The sequence below is a fragment of the Eptesicus fuscus genome, chromosome 6 (assembly GCF_027574615.1).
Source record: "Eptesicus fuscus isolate TK198812 chromosome 6, DD_ASM_mEF_20220401, whole genome shotgun sequence".
NCBI classification, from domain to species: domain Eukaryota; kingdom Metazoa; phylum Chordata; class Mammalia; order Chiroptera; family Vespertilionidae; genus Eptesicus; species Eptesicus fuscus.
Window position 1 is genome coordinate 105448461 of NC_072478.1, and position 11164 is coordinate 105459624.

At 43.7% G+C, this 11164-nt stretch overlaps 1 protein-coding gene and 1 long non-coding RNA gene across 3 annotated transcripts in view; both read right to left on the reverse strand.

Annotated features, from left to right (window-relative positions):
* The window catches only part of LMTK2 (lemur tyrosine kinase 2), a 61352-nt gene extending 50724 nt beyond the window's left edge, over positions 1-10628 (reverse strand). Inside the window, exon 1 of one of the 2 annotated variants that reach the window (XM_054718170.1) lies at positions 10337-10628. In XM_054718170.1, the coding sequence (XP_054574145.1) occupies positions 10337-10421 (85 nt within the window). In that variant the 5' untranslated portion in view covers positions 10422-10628. Of the gene's footprint in view, positions 1-10330 lie in introns of both variants that reach the window. The other variant, XM_054718168.1, reaches the window with a different exon arrangement.
* LOC129149527 (uncharacterized) lies at positions 518-9788 on the reverse strand. Its single transcript, XR_008556457.1, has 2 exons — positions 9408-9788; positions 518-1056 (listed from the first exon to the last, which is right to left on the reverse strand). It is a non-coding gene; the product is annotated as an uncharacterized LOC129149527 (long non-coding RNA).
* Positions 10629-11164: the final 536 nt, after the last annotated feature.

Below are 11164 nucleotides of genomic sequence, written 5' to 3' on the forward strand. Positions count from 1 at the left end.
AGCAATGGAGAGGTGAGGACACTTTCCCAAGGTCACATGGCTCCTATGCGATGCTCAGGGCGCACGCTCCTACCCTCCCTGAAGCGGAGGGTGAGAGAGGCTGCGCCCAGGACTTGGTGGCAGGTGTGACATGGAGTGTGGGGTGCAAGGACAACTCCCATCGGCGTCCCTCACTCTACCATGAACAGACTTCCAAGGACCACCTGACACTGAAAATAACCCTCCTTAAAAAAGTTAAGAGAGCAGCCAACCCAGCAGACAAAAAGGTACTTGAAGGAAGCAGACAGAGCAGGTGTTTAAAAAAAAAACAAGAACTAAAACTAACAACTATACTTATGTCCTCAGCAGTAAGAGGAGATATTATATGCATGAAAAGATCCCATTTTAAGTGTGTGGGCATGTGGGAGGGGGATTCTTGGAAATAAAATGTAATAGAAAAAATAAAGGCTCTCACATTGTAGAATGAAGAGAACAAAAGGAGAGAAGAAGCTCATTCCAAGAAATCCAACTCAACAGATGTTCTTCAAAGAAATAACATGTTTATAAGTGAATGTTTTACACGTTTGTCATTACATGTTTAAAAAATTAGAAATATTTTACACCTTTAATTAAACAGTACAACTTAATCTCACAGGTGGAAACGAAATTATTCATACAAATTTTAAAAAGTAAAAAATGAACCTGGTCTTTTTGAGCCTAATCATGGAAGCTAGCACTTTAGTTTATTAATTTTTACTAAGTAATTATCTTCCATACTTCAATAATCGACTCTATGGCAACTGTGTTTACATTTCATCTCAGTACTTCCAGACAGTAAGCAGAAATAAAAATCCAGAGGAGAAATGACTGGAATTAGTCTGTGTGTGTGCATCACACTAATAAGAGAATTCTCGACGGAGCGAGGCGGTGAACTTGCTGAACAGGGTGGACGGGACGGTAGGACCCCTCATTCCACAATTAGTCCGCCACTCACTGGCATATGGGGCTGGGCTGCTCCTAACTTCTCAGCCTTGGTTCCTGCACCTGTAAACTTGCATGTCAGCTCTGAAGTTCTATCTATAAGGACATACAATTCCAAACGTCATGATTCTACCAAGTGCCCCATGGTTAATATTGGTTGTAATGATCTTTTGTTAGAAGTTCATTTTTCCTCCAGAAGAAGTCAGATTACAGACTGCTGAGCTGCCGCAGGCCTCTGGGAGTGTTCCCAGACTATTTTGGTAAGTGTGTTATTGCTCAGGGTCTCACTAGCAATCAGCGTGCGGGTGCTGCGTTTTAATAACAGTCTGAAGTCAGAGTCAAGTGGGGCGCTGCCTGTAACTGCAGGCTGGGTCCTTGGAAAGTAACAGTTGCTACTGACATAAAGAACCGTTCTAGAGAGGCGCCCTGCCAGGGAGAACCAGGAAGAGGCATTTTTTTCCTTCCGAAAGGAACACAAGTTGAATTTATTGAGGTTCCAGGAAGAATTTGTAACGTGAAAAACACATAAAACTTAAATTTAGACGCTTATGTGAGAGGTCACCAACACTTCGGTTTTGCAATAAAAAGCTGAAATTACAAAATTTCACAATTACTATCTAGTTAAAAGATATTTTAAATGTGTAAAATGACTACAAACTCTTCCTCATCAATCTTCTAAGTCCAAGATATCTTAGAGATTTACTTCCTGTAATTAAAAGTTGCAATTATATCATATGAAACTCAAGTCTCCTGTTCACTATAGCAAAAAAGGATGTAAAAGGTGTTTGGGATGGACTATGAACATGGAGAACACAGGAAAAAAAAAAGTGCTTTTAAAAATTAAATTATAGTGGTTTCACTTTGGGATAAGAGCAACTTCCCTAAGTTCACTATCATAGATGCTTGAACTAATTTCTTTTCTCCTATTCAAGGCATATGTGTTGCAAAAAATAAGAGAGTCCTGAATTATCTGTACTGGTCTATGAACCTATGATATTCTTAATCAAACCCATTATAATATAGCAGTTTCTGGGGTAGTTTACTTTCTTTAGCTAATCATAAGAATATTTTGTACATCAATGCAAAATGCACAGTTTTGGAAAATAATACAATAATTAATCAATAATAATACAAGAATAAACGCTATATTTCCCATACTCACAACTGTTTTTGCTCCATCCTGTGTATCAACATATATCGACTAACTTTAAATAAAAAAGTACCTGTTGGAAAATATGAAATACGCTACGAACCCTAAGCTATTCCAAGATCAACTAGCTTGGAAAAATAAACTTTTTAAAAACCAACAAGTTAACATGATATTGTGCTGAAAAAAGTAACGCCAGCAGCTACTACACAGGTCACGAACCGGGCCCCCTGGGGTAGTGTGCACATCGGTGACGCGGGGGACAGGAATGTCGCCTCCTTGCCGGCGGGGCTGCAGGGCAGAACCTGGCATCGGGCTGGCACGTCTACACCACAGGCTCTCAGCTCCCCGGGCCGGCATCTGACTGTCGGGTACCGGTTCACAGCGTTTACTGATTATTTATACGGGATTTGTATAAAATGTAAAGAGGTTCCTAGCTATGCTGACTGCCAAACAAGGGGCTGAAGTTAAACAACAACAACCAGAGGCATGCAGAGCTGTAAGGATGCCCTGCCCTGGAGTGCTGCAATTCTCCTGTGGTTACCAACAGGACTTCTCCAGGAAGAGTCCTCAGGACCGTATCTGGCACATTGTCAGGAGGAGCAACCTCTTCCCATTTCCGGTATTGACATTCATTTAAATTTTTTGAATTTAAAGTTGTTCTTCCTTCCTTGAGTCTCACTGGTTATACAAGCCAACAGATTTCTATTAAATAGCTGATACTATTTTGTCGCTAGTAGAAGATAAAATATTTCGTTGTAGGGCAGAGAAATCCCAGAAAAATGTTATAAATGCAGATTTCCAGGCCAACTTCCAGAATTCTGACTCAGTTGGTCTGTTTGGGGCTCAAACACCTGCACTCCTACAAATCCCCAGGTGATATTTTTTCTTTTTCTTTGGGTTTTTGGGTTGTTTTTAAGAGAGGGAGGAAGAGGAAGAGAAAGATAGAAACATCAATGATGAGAATCATTGATTGGCTGCCTCCTGCACGCCCCGCACTGGGGATCGAGCCCGCAACCCGGGCCTGTGCCCTGCCTGGGAATTGAGCCGGGACCTCCTCCTGCTTCATAGGTCAACTCCCAACCACTGAGCCATCCGCTGGGCTCCCAGCTGATCTTGATGAAGTGATCCTGTTTTATAAAAACATCTTTACTTTTTCCTGAAACATTTTCAGCTGAACTGACCCCACAGCTGGGATTTACATCAAAACCATGGGGCTGGAGCCAGTGAGAAGGGCACATGTGAACAAGACGGACCATAAATGAGAAACTGTTGATGCTGGGCGATGGGTACGTGAGCGTTCATTCTATTACTTCCTCTACTTTTGTTTATGTTTGAAATTTTCCAAAATAAAAAAAGAGAAAAGCTCCGTAAAGATCAAAACAAGTCTACCACCATGCTCTGCAAGAGACCTGCCATCAGACATTTGATCTTCACTTTCACCAACCACAGGAGGTGCCCACAATCCCCTTCAACAATTTCCAGAGTCGACAGACCCCTAAAATCACTCTAAACTCATTAAGCCTACGAGGCTTCCCTCACATCCTGAGGGATTAGGGGGGTAACATCAGCAGGAGGAGGGGGACGGTGACTGTACCGTGGAGAAAGCTGACACACAGCCCCTCAGCCAGGTGATCAAGGGAAGGAAACCAACCTCTTAGGCTTAAGAGTTTAGTTAGACAGTGACTTGAGGGGATCTGAAAATTCAGTTGGAAAAAGTTCCGATAAAATGTCCGATGGCAGTCATGTTGAAATCATGTAACCATTAAGTGATGTGATGAGAACGGTACTTTATCTCTGTGGTGTTCCGCCCCAGAATATATGGCCCCCATCTAATCATGAGGAAAACACCAAACCAGTAACAGCAGAGGGATATTCTACAAAACACCTGACCAGTACTTCTCAAGACTGTCAAGATCATCAAAACAAAGAACAGCCCCTGGTCGGTGGCGCTCAACGGGTAGAGCGTGGGTCTGCGCACCAAGGGCCAAAGGTTCAATTCCTGGTCAAGGGCACGTACCTGGGTTGCAAGTTCCATCGCTGGCCCCAGTCGGGGCATGTGTGGGAGGCAACCAATCAATGTTTCTGTTTTTCTCTTTTCCCCACCCCTTCTACTCTCTCTAAAAACCAATGGGGGGAATATCCTTGGGTGAGGATCAAAAAACAAAACAAAATGGAACAAAGAACAGATTGCTGGAGCCTAAAGGGACACAGCTAAATGTAATGTGGCATCCTAGAACAGAAACAGGACTCAGGGAAGCACTAAAGAAATGGGAATAAAGGATGGACTCTAGTTAATAATAATTATTAGTAATGGCTCCTACTTGAGACAAATGTACTATGCTAATGTAACATGTTAACAATAGGGAAATCTGGGTAAAGGATGTACAGGAACTCTGTGTACTACCTTCGCAACTTTTCTGTAAACCTAAAATTGTTCTAAAAGAAAAATTTTATTATTAAAAAATAAAACAATTATAAATGGCCTCATTCCAGGCGATGAACTGTGGCTGGATAAAAAGCAAGGTTCACAGAATTAGAGGCTCTAAGCTTGTACTCTCTCCTTTTAAAACACACACACACACACACACACACACACACACACACACACGACTCCCGGTGTGATGAACCCAGTTCTCCTGTATCATCCTGATCATCCTCACCCACAAACTTTTACTGATCATCTACACACCGTGAGATACCATGCAAACGCTAGAAATACTAAGGATGTAAGACAAAGTCCTGGCAATCTGGGTGAAGAGGCAGAACTTAAAGAAACAAGGGGTATTTGCAAATGAAAACTGTAGACTGGTACACTGAATCCAAACCTTTTTGATCACACAGCCCGCCCATCCGTAAATTTTCTTTACATTCCTTCCATTTCATATAAATTTATTTATTTACAAACCATAAAAATGTATCAGTATACCAATATATTCTATAACTTAAAAAATCACATAAACCAAAATATTAAAAAGGTGAAGACAAATAAAGAGTTAAGTTCCAATGTTTTCATCCTGCATCCCATGAACATCCTGTCCCACAAATAAGCACTCTAGCAGTTCCTTAGGGTTAGGGCTCGCTAAGGACTGGGAAAAGAAAAAAAAAGAAAAAGGTCTTAGTAGGGAAATTGAGGCTGCAAAGAGCTCTCAGGCACCTGAGCATTTCGTGTCGAACGAAGTCAAATGAAGTGTGGAGTTTCTGCACTGTGCTGACCTTTGTAAAAAAACAAACACGTTTTTGAAATAGCGAGGTTATTTTTCTGATACGCCTGTTCTTTGTGGCAAATAACTGTAATGCCAAGGCATGGTTCCAAATTAGTCACTTGCTACAATTTAAAAATACTTCACTCCAACAGTTTGCTCTGACACACCGGTTTTAGCCTATTTCTTCAGCTTTCTCTGACAACAGTGTCTTCGTACGAAGATTCACAGGAAGGTTGAGATTAGGATCTAAAAACAGCCCTCGATGTAGCAGTCTATTTTATACCAGGAATATCCAGCTTCTTTCTAAAATATTCTTTTCCTCATGTCAGAGTAATAAATACACATTTTTAAGAGTAACGCACAGCTCGGAGGCTGCAAAAAGGCATGATTTTAAAAGAGAAGGAAAGAGTCACAGTCATCCCTCCGAATGCCATTTTCTGAGGGAAGCCTCAGCCCTGTGGGTCCCGGCTGACGGGCTGCCTTCAGGGATGCTTTATGCGAGTACACAATTTTGTTTGGGATCAACTAACTGAGATTGCTCTCGGCTCCTTTAAATTAAAACCAGCAACTGCTCACATGCAAGAGCTTTAGGTATCTTGATGTTTAAGACCAAGTTTATTACATAAAAGTGGAGTAATCCAGATCATCTTTTAAATTTCTGGCATAATTCCCCAACCTTATAAATTTCAAGAAGTAACAGCACCAGCCTATATTTCATACTTAAGCTAGATTTAAAGGGTTCCTTCTCCACCCATCATAGAACAATTTATTTTGAGTAACAAAGTTTTTTAAATCCCGAAAGTTCTAGGCATTCCACTTGGAGTTCCCTCTCTGGAGCCATACCACTGCCCATTAGTCAATTCTATGATAACCCCCTCAATTCACAAATCAGAAGTAAAGAAGACTATGTTGTGGAGTGCTCGACACGCAGCAGATGTGTCATGCGCCGGGACCCTACCTCACCTGCCCAACAGCCCTTTGGGTGACTATGACCATCGTCTTGTTTTCATGATTGAGATCTAAGAAGCTGGGAGAGTCAGGGAACTGGCCCAGGGTCTTAAAGCTGGTGAAGTGGCACAGAAAGGCCAACGCCAAAGTCCAAGCTTCCCCACCACACCTGCCCTTCCTGTGACTGGCTCAGGACTCTTACTCTCAGCGAGACTGGAAACCTTTTATGTGTCCACCTACGAGGACTTTTTGAGCACTTGTTTAACTGTTTCAGAACCCTGGCCATCCCCTCCTTCCACTACAAAGTCTGTTTTATTGCATGTACAGCTGTTATCTGAGTGACACAGCCCACAGGGGACACAGAGGGCCCAAGGACTCTACATTTCAGGAGTTGTATAAACAGTCAGCACATTGGTATCAGCAAAACTGTAGGAATTTGATAACTTCAATGCTAATCAGCTACAAAATTGTTGGACAGACTTCCTATTACTGGGCAAATGAGCATATTTAGTTAACCCCAAAATATCACAACTGAAAGCAATTAGAGCATTCCCAACCTGAATCTCAGGCCCCGTAGCCACAAATCCTGAAATAATTTGCATGGGAAGCTTATTGAAAATACTTTTTCTCAGAAGCTGTTACAATAAACACAAAAATTCAAACTGTAGAAAGCACTACCTTTATTTACTTCAGAAATCTTTTTCAGATACAAGTCTGTTTGTTTAATCTAAAACGAGAGCCTCGGTTTCCCGAGCTGCTGTTTAATCAGGAGCCGAGTCCCACGGGCTTCGCAGACTTCCGTGAGGTCCTGTATCTGGAGCTGCTCAGCGCTTCCTCTGTACGCCGTGACCTAATATGCCACAACACAATAGAAGTGGCTTCCTTGTCTAACCACTGCCCTAATATTAATAAACCGGGCCTGAGAGGAATGCTTCACCCATACAAGATCTTTCTTTCTCGTGTGAATCCGGAGTAATCGTATAAAAGGCACATAATGGGACACTATGATCTGTAGAAAAGAATTTCTTCACTGTAATCTTAGTTCGGCAATTTAACTGTGTGAAAACAGGGGACTTTCTCCCTCTATGAAAGCTTCCCAGTGAGGGCCAGCAAGATGCCAGTCTACCTAACAAGGATATTTCTGTATTTGCAGAAATACAGATTCTCAGGAAAAGAAGCTTCCGGAGAGGGTGGAAGGGACTCCCAGAGAGACAGAGAGGCCCAAAATAAAATGCAACCAAGAAATGCCTTTTGCCTCGACATATTTACAAAGTTTTATTATGATTAAGTGGATAAATATTTGTTAACTTCTGAATCTAGAAATTATTTTGGATGACAAAAAAAACCTTGGATAAATGAATTTCAATTTAAATGCTGAAATTTAGTAAATTGCCTCATTTCTTTCCCCATGCAAATGGGCTGGCAAAGGATAAAATTCAAGTATTTTTTCCAACCTGGTTTTAATAGCCATGCTTTCTCTAAGACATTATTAACCAATTTGAACTTTAAGTAGAAAGAATATGGCTAATGAGGCCAAAGACCCCATGCAATGATCTATCCTTCATTTGACAATGGCCACCCTGCAGATAATTAAAAGCTTGAGTTATCATGTTTTCAATGTTTAACTGCTCTTTATCTACCATATATGTTCAAACGGGGTATATCTTTCATAACCAGTGGGCTCACTTATGAGAATTAGCTCCAAGGTTTCTTTATTCTCCTTGGTCTAGAATCCATCTCTGCTACCAGGATTAACAATCTCTTCTAGATGGAAATACAAACCCCAAATCTAGGTGTGATTGTGCATCTTTTCCACAGAATTTAACTTTATTTACCTGTCAGTCATAAGCCTCATGTCTAACCATACACCTTCCAAGCAACAGAATATGAAGGGAAAATTGTAAAAAGCTGCTATAAATCACCAAATATTTTTATGCTTCATTTATGTCAAGATTTGATACTTCTATTTACTAATTAATTTTCCTGATTTAACAGCACTCAAAAATTTTAGATTTTATTATTTATACCACCATTAAAAAAAACACATTAAGAGATTTATAGGAAGGCAAATTTCTATAGGTTCCTACATAGGATCTGTTTATCAAAATATAAAAATATTCGATTAAGTGCAAGTCATCTGGAAACTTCTTGAATCCCTTCCACTCTTTATCCATTATCCTACTCTGGGGCTAATTTTCAATTTAATCATTAATATCTTTCAATACCAATATCAATATATTTCCATATAATCTTTTTTTTTATAAATATATATATGTACATGTATGTACATATATACATATATATACACACATACACACACATATATATATATATATATTTTCAGAGAGAAAGGGAGAGGGAGAGAGAGAGAGAGAAATATCAATGAGAAAGAATCATTGATTGGCTGCCTCTTGCACGCCTTCGACCGGGGATGGAGCCTGCAACCCGGTACGTGCCCTTGACCAGAATTGAACCCAGGACCCTTCAGTCACCAGGCCGACTCTCTATCCACTTAGCCAAACCAGCTAGGGCCATATAGTCTTTTATAACTTGCCAGATACTTTCTGTGACTCCTACCTGGCCTGCCTATACACTTCTAATAATAGTCACTCTTATCTATCATATCAGAAAACAGAATTCACCTTACAAATATTTGATCTAAGGCAGTGGCAGAAATTTAGCAATACATTATATGATACAATGATAATAGTTAATACTCAACTAAAGGATACTCAATGACATAGCCTGGTATAGCTCTGAAAATAATTACATATAGCTTTCATTGCAGACGTGTTTGAAAAATATGTCTTTGCTGGGGACGGTAAATTCCACGTTGGTACCCAATTAACATCTTTCTAAAATAACCCTCAACTTCAAAAGTATTCCTAAGCAGTTACAAGACTTGAATCACACAAGCAGGGAATCTAAGATCTGGGTTTTAGTTATGATTCTACCTACAATCCAGCTGTCACCTTGGGTAGGTCATCTGACACCCCCATGGCCTCAATATCTTCAACTAAAAAATGAAGAAATGGTACTAAATTCTCTTTATGGTCTATTCCAACTCGAAAATTCTATGATGGTGACAGGAGAAGACTTGACTTTGGGTGGTGGCATACAGTGCAATATACAGATCTTGTACACACAGAAACCCGCACCTGAATCCTGTGTTCATGTTGACCAGTGCCACCCCAACGAATTTAACAAATAGAATAAAATAAAATACCGAAAATTCTATGGATTTTCAGTCTCTTCATTTCAAAGATAAGCAGCAGATGATAACGACAAATTAGCCTAGATATTTTTCCTTAAAAAAAAAGATCCAACTTGGGGTGCTTTCTGGGGTGGGTGTTTTATCTAGGAAAATAAACCGCAAATGAAAACGGCATCGCTAAAATAGAAAGAAAATCACAGACTTGGCTAAAATAGAAACTTCAATCACCCTTGGGCCATTTTGTCAATAGTTATTCAGAGGCGGCTACTCTAATCACTGGCTTCCTAAAATAGAAATATTCAGAGTTGTTTCCTCCTCACCCCCCGAGATTCAATCCGAATAAAAAGCACAGCGTCTAACGCCCGTGTAACTTCAGAACAAGTTGCAGGGACGGAAGGGAACTCCGCAGGGCTCTCGGGTCGGCAGCGCTGAAGCGGGTGATGAGCGCCGGGAAGCGGTTCCCATTGTGAGAAGGGGGAGACCCAGGGGGCAGGCGGCGTCTGGAAAGGGAAGCAGAGCTGCCAGGAAGGGACGCGGGTTGAGGACCTTCAGGCAACAGGTCTGGGGCCAGCACCGCAGTCCGCCCGGGAGGGGTCGGCGCGGCCCCCCTCCGCCGCCCGCCCAGCCCCGACCGCATCGCCTCGCCCCCGCTTCGGCCCCGGGGAGGCAGCCCGCGCCTGCGGCACAAACCTCCCTCCCCGCTCGCTTCCCCCGGCCTCCCGGCCCGGCGGGCCCTCCGATTCCTCGGCGCCGAGGCCGGCCCGGCCTGCCGCCTCCTCCCGGGTCTCGGCGGTCCCGCAGCCCGGTCCCCGCAGCCCGGTCCCCGCAGCCCCGTGGCCGCCGCGGGCCGCTCACCTGCACCTGTTTGCGGAAGTGGCACGGCCCGGGCACCGCCGGCGGCCAGCAGCAGCAGCAGCAGCAGCAGCAACGCCGGTGGCCCCGGCATCTCGCCCACGGCACGGCCCGGGGCCGGCGCTCGGGTTGCCTTCCGTCCGTCCGTCCGTCAGTCGCTCCTGCCTCCCTTACGCTGCCTCCGCGGCACCGCGCTGGCTGCTCCGGAGCGCACGTCGCTTCGGCCAAACCTCAGCCCGGCTCCCGGTCCTCACCCGCCGCTCCGGCCACAGAACCACCATCCTTCCCGCCCGTCCGCCCGCCCGCCTCGCCGCCGCCGCCGCCGCCGCCGCCGCCTCTCAACAGCAGCAACGGCAGCAGCCCTGCGGAACCCCGGGCCCCGGCAGCCGCGCTCCCGCCGCCATGATGGGCTGCGTCATGTGACGTAGAGCGGGGGCGGGAGGCCGTGACGGACAGCCCAGCTAGCCAATGGTCAGCTCCACAGGGCACAGGAGGCCCCGCCCATTAACCTGCCAGAGAGCGTGTGTCTGCGGGTGCGCCCCCTGCAGACCGAGAAGTGCGTGGGCAGCAGGTAATACCGGCAACTATTTTAAATTTGAAAACACAGGAAAGCATAAAGACAATAAAAAGCATCCAGAATCCATCCTGAATTTTCCCCTCCCTATTTTAAAACATGTTTTGCCTTCGGCCTTTTTTACTTGTCGGAGCCGTTCCAGGCTCTTCTCCTTAAGGTTGACCTACACATCCTATCAGCCACCAAGGAGCTTTCGGCTTTTTATTTCAGCTCAACAAGAATAGAATCCCTCTTCCCTCACACCCCTGACTCAGATCCTGAGC